The sequence below is a fragment of the Primulina tabacum genome, chromosome 7, assembly GCF_025594145.1.
Source record: "Primulina tabacum isolate GXHZ01 chromosome 7, ASM2559414v2, whole genome shotgun sequence".
Lineage (NCBI taxonomy): Eukaryota > Viridiplantae > Streptophyta > Magnoliopsida > Lamiales > Gesneriaceae > Primulina > Primulina tabacum.
In genome coordinates, this window is record NC_134556.1 from 23,052,757 (window position 1) to 23,067,605 (window position 14,849).

General features: G+C 36.2%; 1 protein-coding gene across 1 annotated transcript; it reads right to left on the bottom strand.

Annotated features, from left to right (window-relative positions):
- Positions 1-669: 669 nt before the first annotated feature.
- On the bottom strand, positions 670-1,848 carry LOC142550609 (uncharacterized). The gene has a single exon (XM_075659683.1). The coding sequence runs from the start codon at positions 1,846-1,848 to the stop codon at positions 670-672; it is 1,179 nt and encodes a 392-aa protein (XP_075515798.1).
- Between the last annotated feature and the right edge of the window lie 13,001 nt (positions 1,849-14,849).

Here is a 14,849-nt window from a genome sequence, read left to right on the forward strand (position 1 = left end):
TCTCGCTTTGTTGCGCACAACTGAACCATCTTCGTTCAGTTTGTTTCTGTATGCCCACTTTGTATCTATAATAGTTTTAGAAACTGGTCTTGGAACTATGTTCTAGACATTGTTATGAGTAAACTGATATAGCTCTTCTTGCATTGCATTTATCCAGTTAGGGAACCCGCATTGGTGGGTGTTATAACACCCACCACCTCATCAAAAATCGTGGGGTCCACATGCCACATACACATTACATTATTACATCTATTCTCCCACATTCATTTTAACATTCACACTCATTATTTGTGGGTCCCGCTGTCCACTCATTCATCTTACTCTTATTTTACATTAAATAAATTCAATTTCAAATTTTTTAAGAAATTTAAATTATTATTATTTTATATTAATAATAATTTGTTTTTATATATTCAGTACGTAAAATAATTTAATTTTATGAGTGTCATTTAATTAAAATTAAAAATTTATTATAAACCTAAAATAAAACGGTACAACATATAATAATAAATAACACTTGCATAAAAATATTAGAAAATAAATTAAACTTAAGAGAAGATGTAAAATACTAATTGATCGGAGAGTTACATTAACGAAAATGAAAATGACAACGAATGAAAATTATAACAAATGGAAATTACTATAATCGAAAATTACAATAACTGCAAATTAAATATTCCATCTCCCCCTAATCTCTTGACATAGACGTTCGTGGATGATAAGTTGCTCATATGTCATTTGCAAAGTATCCTTCGAAAGGATTGCATATTCCTTTAGTTGAACTTTGGCCATAGCAGCTTTTGCTTTCAACTCCTCTACTTCGAGTTGTTTTTGTTTCATTTCAACTTCAACTTTTTTCATGCTTGTATATTCAGTAAACTTTGCAAACATATTGTCCAAGTTTGTTGTCATACACTCCATGTCCAATCTCGTTTTACCTTTTCCCTTTCTTTTTGCTGCCTTCTGACCCATTGGACGATTTTCTTCTTCAATTAGGTCTACATGTAGACTCGCATCTTGGTTGGATGAGGTGTTGCTTGCTCCCGACTCCGAGGTCCTTGCCTTCTTCGTGCTAACATGGTAATCAACGGACTGTGGAGTAAACATTGGACGGTCTTTTACGATCCTCCACACATGCTCAAGATTAAATGCGAAGCCGTTATTTTCCGCACGATATTTTTCATACGCAAGTCGTAGTATATCCTCATCACTGTGGCCGCTACGATATGCACTATAAATACTATTGTAATTTGCATTGAAGCGATATACTTTTTTTTGGATGGTATTGTGCCAGTGCGATCGTATGACACTTGCACTTCTATTAAGTGTACCTGCGGGACGATTATCATTGTAGTAGCTTGCAACACGTCCCCAGAAAGCTTCCGCCTTTTGATCATTGCCGATGATTGGGTAATCGCTGATAGTGACAAACGATCTCGCTAAGACCTCGTCTTCAACCTTTCTCCAGGTTGACCATTTTTTTCTACCCTCAGCGCTTGAATCCACATTCTCCAAATTTACGACTTCAATTGGGGATTCACGGTTGGACAATTGAGTTTCGGGGACGAAAGTCGGAGTGACTGGTTCATTTTCCGTCGGAGAAATAAATGGCATACTGGTTGCATGTGGATTATATGGATAGTTTGGTGGATATGGATTATATGGATAGTTTGGTGGATATGGATTGTAAGGATAATTTGGTGGATATGGATTATGTGGATAATTTGGTGGGTATGGAAAATATGGATATTTTGGTGGAATTTCCGAATTTTGGGAAGAAGTATTTTCTTTCGGATTTTTTGGATAACTCACGAAATTTCTAAAAAATCCTAGGTAATTTTCATCCATTTCGGAACAAAGTAGGATTTAAGAAATTTTTGAAAAAAAAGATTTTGAGATGATGAAAATAGAAGAGAGAAGATTTTTGGAGTGAAGAATAATATGTTTTGATGTTTGAAATAATTTGTGTAGTGTGTGAATATTTATAGATGAATATATTATTTTTTAAATAAACTAGCCGTTAACTAGCCGTTAATTAGCCGTTAAAACAATTTTTTAATTTTAAAAACAAAAACAACCGTTAGTTTTTTATTTAACATTATTTTTAAATTTATCTTAATTTCATTTATTTTTTAAAACATACAAATTTGAAATTTAAACTAATACATTAAATAAGGAAAATTCATCATGTGCGTGGGGCCCACGTTCAGCGACGGAATTTTGAAAAGTCGTCGCAAATAGCAACGGTTTTTACCAAACCGTCGCTAAGTTTCGAATTTTTTTTTTAAAAAAAACTGACACAGGGGCGTTCAAATGTATGAATGCCCCACACTCTCTCTCATGTGAGTGGGCGTTATAACGCCCACTCACATTGGAGAGTGGGTGTTCTTAGGATCAGTAAGAGCTTCATCTATTCTCTTAGGTTCCAGTTGGGAACGAAAGCAGAGTGAACAAATAAATTAAACATTTGATTACGAGTTCTTACCGGATCAGATGGATTACCTATCACCAATTCTGGTGGATGTGATTTCATCCATCTGTATTCAGTATTTGTCGCATCCATCTCAACAACTGCTTCCGTTGGCAACTGAATATTTTCTTCAGTTTCAGTTGCTGCTGTATCAGTTGGTAACTGATTGTTATTATCTTGCTCCACCAACTGATTATCAGGAACAATTTCTTGTTCAACTGATTGATCCAGCACTTCTGGTTCTGGTGTTTGAAGGATATTCAGATTAATATGATTCTCTTCTTCATTATCATCCTCGAAACTGATATCTGTAAAACGATCAACAAGCTCAACTGGATCAGTTTGCTTATCAGTTAGCACATATTCATAAAAAACAATATGAATAGATTCTTCTACATTCAAAGTGTTTTTTGTTAAAAACTCTATAAGCTTTACTAACTGCAAAATATCCCAGAAATATTCCCTCTGCAGATTTAGCATCAAAAGATTTTAAATGCTTTTTCCCATTATCAAGAATAAAACATCTGCAACCGATATTTTGAAATAAAAAACCACACTTTTGCGTCCATGCCAGATCTGATATGATGTTTTCAAATGATTCTTATTAGTCATTGATCTTTTCTGAGTGTAACATGCAGTGTTTACTGCTTCTGCCCAAATTTTTGAGAAATACCAGAATCAGTAAGCATTGTTCTAGCAGCTTCTTTAAGGGTCCGATTTCTTTTCTTGGCTACACCATTTTGCTCAGGAGTTCTTGCTGCTGAGAGCTCATGCTTGATTCCAGTATTTTCTAAAAATTGTAATAGATTTTGATTGATGAATTCAGTCCCTCGATCAGACCTTATACGATCAATCCCAACTATTTTTCATTTACTAGTCTTTTGAAAAGCTTAATCAGTTGTGCAACATTTTGGTCTTTGGATTTGAGAAAAATTACCCAAGTAAATCTTGAAAAATCATCCACAAATACTGGAGTGTATTTCATTCCCCCTAAGTTCATGACTGGTATAGGACCAAAAAGATCCATATGTAGCAGTTCTAAGCATCGGGAAGATGATTTACAATCCTTGTTTTTAAATGAAGATCTTACTTGTTTACCAAACTGACATGCTGAACAAATTTTATCTTTTCAAAATCTTATTTTTGGCAAACCAGTTACAAGATCATGGTTAATCAGATAGGCAATAGATTTAAAGTTTAGGTGAATCAATCTCTTATGCCACAGCTAGTTTTTACAAAATTTGGAAGCTTTAAGACAAACTGGTGCATAAGGTTGTTCAGTCCAACTGACTTTATAGGTATTCCCACAACGATTGCCAGTTAGGATGACCTCATCAGTTGAGTCACTAACTGAACAAGTGTGTCTGTGAAACTGAACTGAGAATTTATTGTCGCATAACTGACTGATGCCAATCAATTCATACTTCAAATTCTCAACTAGTAAAACATCTTTAATAGTAAAGTTACCATGGATAAGCTTACCTTTACCCACAGTTTTACCTTTGGAGTTGTCTCCAAAACTGATGTTTGGACTAGTGTATTTGATTAGCTGGGATAGCAAACTTGCATCCCCTTTCATATGACGCGAGCATCCACTGTCTAGATACCAGGTTGATTCTTTGTTTGCACCTTTCACCAGCAATCACACACAATATATAATGTTGGTACCCACAACTATTTGAATCCTAAACTATTTAGTCCTTTAGGAACCCAAACTTTGACTAGTCTAACTGACTTTCCAGTTGCTATGTTCCAGATAGTTTTTCTCGGCTTGTGTGTGTTTGATGTATAGTGTGAAGATGAAGCAATATGAGTTTTAGCCTTCTTCAACTGGTTATTCAGCTGATATCTTTTCTGAACTGGCTTACGGTTATAATAATTAGAGTAGCCATTTGAGTAGTTCAGGTGTTTATTACTTAACCTTTTTGATGACTGACTTTGAGGGTCAGATGAAACTTTTGGGCTATAACCAATAACATGCCTTCTAGCCTTGTCCTTATTTTCAATAGGTTGTATAACCGGTTTACTTGGCTCTGGTTGTTCTTGTACCATAACTGATTTTACAAATTGAATGTATTTCTCTTTGTTCATGTTTAGTTTTGGCTGAGTGTCACTGGTGGAAGTTTCATCTTGGTTGCTGAACCCTAAACCAGTTTTATCAGTAACTGATTTTTGTTTATCTTGTATTTCAGCTAATGCAACAGATGATTTGTTCCATGCTTTAATAAGCTCAGTTTGCTTTGAATTTTCAAGCATCAACTGTTGAATCATTGATTAATTCTTGCTTCTTTCAGCATTAAGCTCAGCAATCTCCCTTTTAAGACTCAACAAAGAAACTGATTCATCAGTTTAAGTTTTATTGTCTTTGGGATCATTTTGCTTTGCTCAGGCCTTCTCAAAAGATAAAGCAAGCTTGTGATACTCATTCACCATGTCGTGAAGTGTAGAAATGTGTTCATCTCGTGTGAAATCAGTTGAGCTAAATTCAAATACATGTTGACTAGTTGACTCCAGTTCTGTGTCATCAGCCATTAGACACTTGAATTCTTCATCATCATCACTGGAGCAGATTAAGCTTTAAGATTTTGAATCATCACTGTCACATTCTGCCCATTTTGACTTGTTTTCCTCAACTAGAAGAACCTCATGCTTTTTTCTGTAAGATTTTTTGTCATCTTTCGATCTTCTCTTGTGCTCATAGGATTTTTTTCCCTTTTCAGTTGAGCCCCGACTGTCCTTCTTAGGCTTGGGACAGTCAGCAATGAAATGAACAGTTTTGCCACAGTTGTACCAAGCATTAGTTTCTTCTTTGAAGTGATTTTTCTGATATTTTCTTTCGAAATTTACTTGATTTCTTCGCATAAATCTTCCAAAATTTTTGACAACTAATGACATAGCATCATTACTTAACTGATCAGCAGATTTGTCAACTGAACCAGTTGGTTCAATTTTGACAGCAGTTAAGGTAGTTGTAGCTGCTGATGTAGAAGGTTCCCCTTCTCTGGTTTGCAACTCAAACTCGTAGGCTTTTAAATCAGCAAATAAATCATGAAGTTCGACCTTGTTCAGGTCCTTCGATTCTTGCATTGCCATGGTCTTAATGTCCCATTCCTTGGGAAGACCTCTGACAACTTTCAGTGCCACCTCTTTAATTGAATACACTTTTCGAGTGCATTCAGTTCGTTTACTATGCTGCTGATTCTTTCGTCATACTCATGCATGGATTCTCCACTCTTCATCTTGATATTGTCAAACTTTGAATAACAATAGATTGCTTGTTCTCTTTGGTTTTCTCATTGCCTTCACAGAGCTGAATCAGCTTCTCCCAAATTTCCTTGGCAGTTTTGCACATTTTTATCTTGCTGAAAGTGACTATATCCAGCGTTTTGTATAAGATGTCTTTAGCCACATTGTCCAAGTTGGATTTTCTCTTGTTTTCAATTGTCCATGAGTCTCGGGGTTTTTCAATACGATGTGGTGCCCCGTTAGTTATGGCAACAACAGTGTTTTCCTTCAATATCTTCACGGGTCCGTCTGTGATAACATACCACATGTCATCGTCCTATGCAGCTAGATGAGCCTGCATTCTGATTTTCCAATCATCAAAATATTCTCTGGAGAACATTGGGATTTTGTTGAATGAAGACATATTGATCAGTTTGTATATAGAAATATTCAGGAACAAGATTCAAGTTGCTTTGATACCACTTCATAAGATAGGTTAAAGGTGGAAAAGTGTTTAGAAGGAGGGTTTAATAAACACTTACGATTTTCAAAACCTTTTACGACTAATGAGTCAGTTTAGTGATAAACTGATACTCGGAAATCTTGTAAGTCAATATCAATCAGTTAACAAATAGTGTGTGGAAACAAACTGACTGATAGATAGAATATAAATTGAAATACGAGGACACAAGATTTTATGGATGTTCGGAGATTTCAAATACTCCTGCGACACCCCTTATATCTCAAGGATATGATATACACTAAAAGACTTTGATCGATACAATCAGTTGTACAGACCCCACTTCAGTTTTGGACTTAACAATGCCAAACTGAAACTCTTAGTAACAAACTTGTTTACAGTACACAAAAGAACTGAAATAATCTAACACAACTGATCTCTTCAATATCAAATAATACAGCTTGTGTTTGAAAGCACGAGGTATAGCGTGAAAGCTATGAATGTATGGAGTAAGCGTGAGCTTTGATGTCTGTAAGGATTTCAGCAGAGTAACTGACATGTAAATCAATAGTTGTTCAAGGCTTCAAAAGGTTAAGATTTTCTATAGTTTCTTCAGCTGCTCTTCTATGATATTTATAGGCTTCCCTCAAACGGTAATATTAAATACAATTTGAACATTTCTATCTTTTGCTTTCCACGTCAACATTCTTCTGACAGTCGTACACGGCAGCTTTTCTGAGATACTGCGATCCCACTACTTGTAGCATTCAGCTTTTGTCGGTTGAATGTCTTAACTGATGACGTGTAGAGCTGATGAATTAGCATATTGATTGTAGTCGATAAACTCACAACTGTTTGTAGTAACTGATCATTTCTAACTGATCAGTCAGTTGTCTGCGTAGTTCAATTAAGTTGCTGGTTCAGTTGGCTTCCGATAGTTGAATAAATTAAATCAGTTTCTATCATTCTTTTAAATCAGTTAGATGCTCAGTTATCAAACATCCGAAATTCAGTTTCCAAAAAATAGAGTAAGATGAAACTTATGTACCAGTTGCAAGACTTGAAGCAATCATAATGTTCCTTGCTTATGCCTCATTCAATAAATTTAAAGTATACCAGATGGATGTGAAGAGTGCATTTCTGATGGGTCAGTTGCAGGAAGAAGTATATGTTGAACAACCACCAGGTTTTGTTAATCACTCAATTCCTGGTCATGTTTATCATTCGAACAAAGCCTTATATGGTCTTAAACAAACTCCAAGATCTTGGTATGAAAATCATTCAAAATTCCTAACTGATCATGATTTTACTGTTGGATAAGTTGATAAGACTCTGTTCAAATTTTCAAAAAATGATCACATTTTACTTGTACAAATATATGTTGATGATATTTTTTTTGGGTCAGCTAACCCAAAATTATGTGAGAAATTCGCCAAGTTAATGCAGGAAAAATTCGAGCTGAGTATGATGGGTGAACTTGTTGGATCTGGTTTTCCACAAGCCCAAACGCAGCGGAAGTTTTAAAATTTTTATTTTATTTTGACAATCAAAATATGATTTGCTTTGGGCGCTCGTATGATTTTAACAAAAACATACATAGGATGTTAGAATCGTTATAGTTTTGGTGAATTAATCACGTGGCTCCAACTAATCCGGTATAAACGGATTAGCTCTTGTTGATTCCGTACGAATTTTCTTCGATGAAATCCTCCTATCAAGTCCACGACTAGATTATATGTTCCTCTTCCAAATTGCACTAGTAAATATGGAAGAGATTTTGCGTAGAAGAGAAAAATTGAGAGACGGCTCAATATTTCTTTTTTCCAAAACAAGTGGCCGAAATTTTTCAATTTGAAAAGGAGTTCACGTGAGTTTTGTTGTGGTGGGCTAGGGTTTTTCTTTGCATGTATTATTTATAATTAAATAATAGCCTAATTACATAATTAACATTAATGGACTTGATTTAATTAATCGAGCTAGTCCAACTAGTTTAATTAATTTAATCAAAGCCCATTAAAACTTTAATTATTTATTATGTTGGACTTGTACTCCTACAAGCCCATAAAACATACTACCCACCATATTTAATTTATTAATTATTAAACTCAACTTTTGAGCTTAATAAATTAAATACATTATAAATTCAACATTTGAATTTATTATTTGAATTATAAATTCAACTCCTTGAATTTTTATCACCTCCAAAATATAATATTTAATAAACCCAACATTTGAGTTTAATAAATTAAATTCTCAAATTTTATAAATTCAACTCCTTGAATTTATTCTCTCAAAATTTAATTAGCATAAATTCAACTCCTTGAATTTATTATATAATATAAATTCAACTTCTTGAATTTATTCTCTCAAAATTTAATTATCATAAATTCAACTCCTTGAATTTACTATATCATTATATAAATTCAACTCCTTGAATTTATTCTCTCAACGGGAACAAACGATCCAGTGCTTGTGTGACCTTCAATGGTTCAGGGATACAGCTAGCCGTGGGTTCACAACTCTTTGTGATTCAGGACATAATCCTTTATTTGGGCTTACCCTATTTAGCCCCATTCTTTTCATTAACACCTTGATTAAGAATGCCAGAACTCATTTCTGATTGCACCAATCGGATCATGGTAAGAGCGTCTAGTAGCATCGTCCCATGATCCCCTAGGTATCACTGATAGTGCCAGGAAGAACCAGTCGATTATGATTAACATACAGTATGGTCCCTTCATCTCAAATATCCCGATCGAATCTGCAACCATTGGTTCATCGAGGGTTGCATATTAATTCGATAACTATGTGAAAACTATAATAGTGGCATCGCGTGTACTATTTGAGAACACCTTCTCTAACGTACATCTCATACTCTGGCCAGAGATTCCCAGCACTATTATTTCATTAGATCACACAGGATATCCACACCCGTAGGTGAGCGGTGAATCCCCGACTACAATGCACTGGCTTCTATATGTGTCGCAACTGCACCCAACCTCGCCACCTGATGACTCTCCTGGAGCTGGTAAACGAGTCAAAGCACAGCCCTAGCATATAGAGCCTCAGTGTTGTCCCGGGTCATAAGGAATAATGGTGTACAATCATAACCACGGACTTATCCTCTCGATGAATGATAACCACTTGTAAAGTCCGAGGGAGGGTTGTTCGGTATAATCATCATATGACTACCCATCTGCATGTTTGGACATCTCTATTCCCTTACCAAGAAACGCAGTACACAACATCACAGATGCTAGTCTCGAGCTCAAACGGCCTTTATCCCTGTTTTAGGCGGCTGAATCGACTAGGAACGAATTTAGAATATGCAGTGTTTACAAATGAGTTTCAACATCGAATTACGATTCATTTATATTAAAGCATAATCAAGGACTTTATCTATGCTGTTTGCATGGGTATACAGATAAAGTATAACAAGACTATAAAAAGTTAAATTATATTAAAATAAAGATTGTTTATTTCACTTGAGTCAATAAATTCCCTAGCCAACCGTTGGCTTGCAGGGCATCTACTCTAACAATCTCCCACTTGCCCTAGAGCCAACTACCCATAATCCCATTGCTTCGTGATGCTTTTCAAACTATGGTCCTGGCAAGGGCTATGTAAGTGGATCAGCAACATTATCTGCAGAGGGGACTCTTTCGACCGATATGTCTCATCTTCCCACAATCTCTCGTATGATGTGGAACTTCCTCAGTACATGTTTGGATCGCTGATGAGACCTTTTGGTTCCTTTGCTTGCGCAATGGCACCAGTGTTGTCCCAGTACAACGGGAGTGGATCAACTCCATTAGGAATAACGCCCAACTCTTGGACAAAATTCCTCATCCAAACTACCTCTTTGGCTGCATCAGATGCAGCAATGTATTCAGTTTCAGTGGTGGAATCCGCAACGATGTCTTACTTGCAACTTTTCTAAGAGACAACCGCACCATTAAGCATGAATACAAAGCTAGAGGTCGATTTCGAATCATCTACATCACATTGGAAACTACAATCAGTGTAGCCTTTCAATTTCAATTCTTCACCCCCATAGACCAATGATTAAGTTCTTAGACCTTCTCAAGTACTTAAGAATATCTTTCATGACCTTCCAATCCATTGGACCAGGGTTCGCCTTATATCTGCTTGTAACATTTAGAGTGTAAGCAACATCAGGATGTGTATATATCATACCATACATGATACTACCAATGGCTGACGCATATGGAATACGTGTCATCATCTCTATCTCTTCATCAGTTTTGGGACACATAGTTTTAGATAGAGTAATACCATGACACATTGGTAAGTATCCTCTCTTGGACTCTTCCATAGAGAATTGCTTCAGAATGGTATCGATATAAGTGGCTTGGGTGAGCCCCAACATCCTCTTTGATCTATCTCTATAGATTTGTATTCTCAATACATATGATGCTTCACCCATGTCTTTCATGGAGAATTTACTAGCTAACCATACTTTAGTTGATTGCAGTAATCCTACATCATTCCCAATGAGCAGGATATCATCAACATAAAGTACTAGGAATGTCACCGCACTCCCACTAACTTTCTTGTACACACATGGTTCCTCAGGATTTTTAGCAAAACCAAACTCTTTGATAGTGCTATCAAATCTGAGGTTCCAACTCCTTGACTCCTGCTTGAGACCATATATTGATCTCTGAAGTTTGCATAACTTATGTTCACTTCCTACTGATGTGTATCCCTCAGGTTGAGACATATAAATTTCTTATTTGATGTCTCCATTGAGGAATGAAGTCTTTACATCCATTTGTCATATCTCATAGTCATACCATGATGCTATGGCTAGTAATATTTTAATGGACTTAAACATAACAACTGGTGAAAAAGTTTCCTCATAATCAACTCCTTGCCTTTGAGTATAACCTCTAGCAACCAGTCTTGCTTTGAATGTCACTGCCTTCCCATCCGCCCCAATCTTTTTTTTGTAAATCCATTTGTATCCTATAGGAACGATTCCCTCAGGTTGATCCACCAATGTCTAAACTTGGTTTGAATACATAGAGTCCATTTCTGACTGCATGGCTTCAAGCCATTTGGTTGAATCAGTATCAGATATTGCTTCTTTGAAATTCATTGGATAACATCCAATACAATGCTCATCATGGCTTTGTTCATGAAGAAGTGTATATCTTGCAGGTGGTCTAATTGAAAGGGGATCGGTTTTAGGTGTTCTAAAGCGCAACGGAAATTCAAAATTTATTTTGTAGCAAGAAAATCGAACACCTCATGTACTAGGATGTGTAGCAAATACAAAAACACAAAATTACATTCATAGGATGTTTAGAAAATATACCTATCAATCACAAAGGATTGATGATGACTCCAACCAAGTTGTAAACAACTTGGCTCTTGAAAGGATGAACTTCTACAAGCTTTCCTTGAGCACACCTTGCTCAAAATCAAGCTCACCACCAACTAGGTAGATCCCCTCATATTTTGCACTAGAAAAATAGGAGGATTTTTCTTTTATAAGTAAGTGTTTTATCCAACAATTGAAGAACAAAATGAGGGAGAATTTTTGCCCAATATTTCGGCCAAGAGAGGTGGGAGGGAAGAGTGAATGAGTTGTCTTGGTGTGTGAGAAAGTTAAGACCACCTTTTGCATGCCTTGCAATTTTTTAATAAAAAGTATTCCCCAACTCTTCACCTCCCAAGCATGCAATGTAAGTGGGCTCGTAACATTTACAAAGCCCATGGACTTTTATTTAAATGTCCCAAACATATTTGAGACCATTTAACATTTACTTGATTTTACTCATGCCCACTAGTTTAATAATTATTTCTAATTGGGCTCCACAAGGCCCAATGTTATTTAATTTATCCAACACTTGAATTAATATAATTATTTGGACTCTACTAGGTCCACTAGTGTTTAATTAATTCAACACTTGAATTAATTTATTTTAGTCCATAATAATGTTTATGAAAATCACAATTTTCAAATACATTATTTATTCGGCCAACTTTTAATTTAGGAACACTTCCACAAATTAAAAGTTACATTTCCCTCATAAAAGACATACTTCTATTTTTCCTTACGCTTATAAACTCCTTTACAAGCCATTCAACACATTGAACTGTTTTACTTCTCAACGGGATCTAGAAAGCTAGCACTTGTGTGGCTCTCAATGGTTCATTGATACAACTAGCCGTGGGTTCACATCTCCAAGTGATTCGGACTAAACATGTCCTTATTCGAGCATACCCCAATTGCTCCATTCTTAATTATCAACTCCTTGATAACAAGAACGTCAGAACTCAAGTCTGATAGTACCCAACCAATCATGTGAAACGCCTAGCAGCATCGCTTACATGATTCCCTATGTATCAAATGATAGTGCTTGAAAGAACCATTCAATTATGGTTAGCGTACAGTACGGTCCCTTCAACTCATATATCCCGACCGATTCGACAACCATTGGTATATCGAGAGTTGTCAATGAATCGATACTATATGTCATGTCGTAGTTGCATCGATGGTGTAATCTATGAAACCCATTTCATAATTACCACCATACTCTGATCAGAGATTTCATACTACATACACATGAGATCACATAGGATATCCATACCCGAAGGTAAGCGGTGAATCCCCGACTACAATGCATCGACTCCTATATGTTTTGACAAAACACCCAACCTTGCCACCTGATGACCCCATGAGAGTCGGTAAACTAGTCAAAGTGTAATTCTAGCACATAGAGCCTCAATGTTGTCCCGGGTCATAAGGACTAATGGTGTACAACCATAAAATAGGACGTTTCCACTCGATAAGTGAGAACCACTTGGAAAGTCCTTTATGGAGGGTTGTTCAGTGCACTCTACAAGGAGCACCTATCTGCATGTTCGGACATCACAATGTCCCCTACCAATGAAACATGGTACTCACATCGCAGATACTAGTCTCGAACTCGAGCGGCCTATATCTTTTTTAGCAGCGGCTGAATCGAATAGGAACTGTTTAAAATATACAGTATTCCAAATATGAGTTTCATGATACTCATCATATGAGCATCTCATATTCTTTCTACTATTTGTATATTCAAGGGCTTTATCTATGCAAATAGCATGGGTATACAGATTAAAAAGTGCCAAAACAATAATTTCAAATATTATTAAAATAAAGATTGTTTATACATAGAGTTTAAACATGAACCCTCGGCCAACACTTGGCTTGACGGGCACCTACTCTAACACTAATAACCCTATCAGACCCTCTAGGAGCTTGTACTTCAACTACTGGTTGTTGAAAATTAGGTTCAACTACTATAGTTGAGGGAATATCTTGAATTTATTCAAGTTCTATCATCTTACCTTTTCTATCTAATAGAAATTCTCTTTTCCAAAAGGGTGGCATTTCTTGAAACAAACACTTTTGCTTCATTGGGATGATAGAAATGATATCCAACAGAATTCTTTGGATATCCTACAAAGTAGCACAAAGTGGATCTACTATCCAATTTGTCTCCCACTATCTGCTTCACGTAAGCAGGACATGCCCATATTCTCTCGTAAGAAACACCATTCAATTGTGGTGTTGCTGGTGGAGTCCACTGTGAGAGAATCTCATTCTCTTTAAGATAACCCAAAATCCCATCATAGATCGAACCATGTCCAACAAGGTTTGATTACGACGTTCAGAAACACCATTCAATTGTGGTGTTGCTGGTGGAGTCCACTGTTAGAGAATCTCATTCTCTTTAAGATAACCTAAAATTTCAGCACTTATGTATTCTCCATCTCGATCATATCGAAGTGTCTTAATACTCCTTTCTAGCTGTTTTTCTACTTCAGATATGAATTCTTTGAACCTTTCAAATGCTTCAGATTTGTGCTTTATCAAATAAACATACTCATACCTCGAATGGTCATCAGTAAAGTTAATGAAGTAGGATTGCCCATATTTTGTGCTAACACTTAGCGAGCCACAAACGTCTGTGTGGATCAAATCCAGTAGACCATGCGCACGTTCCATGTTTCCATCGAATGGAGTCTTAGTCGTTTTTCCTTTTCGACAGGACTCACAAGCAGGTAGAGAATTTATGTCTGACAACTCAAACATGCCTTCTCCCACTAGTTTGTGCATCCTTCTTTAGAAATGTGACATAGTCTAGCGTGCCATATTTATGTGGGATTTGGATCATCTAACTTTATTTTGTTTGTTGTTGAATTCATGTTTACTTGGACATTCACTTATCATTTCCAAAACATTTCTGGCACATATAATTTCTTATGTCCGGATTTGTTGCAGTGAAATAAATATGTTCTAACTTATCGGGCTTTGTAGGCCTTTTAAGTGTCTTTCAGAGTTTGCCTCTTATTGGGATTGTTTTTCTTGTGAGGGGCAGAACATTTCTTTCCCTTATCTTATGGGTCATTTTTCGTCCGACGAAAGGCCCATTATAAAAAAAAACAATTTTTCTTATTTTATGGTGATCTCATAAGTCATAAGCATATTGACTAGCTCTTCAGGGCTACTATCATCTATCTTATTCAAATTGAATTTCACCATAACCCCGTCAAATGAGGAAGAGAAAGACAACAAATTGATGTTATCTAGTAACTTGTTAGGAATCACATATTCCAGGCCCACCACATTCTCAATAAGCCCAGTCATACGTACACCATGCTCATGGGCCATAGCCC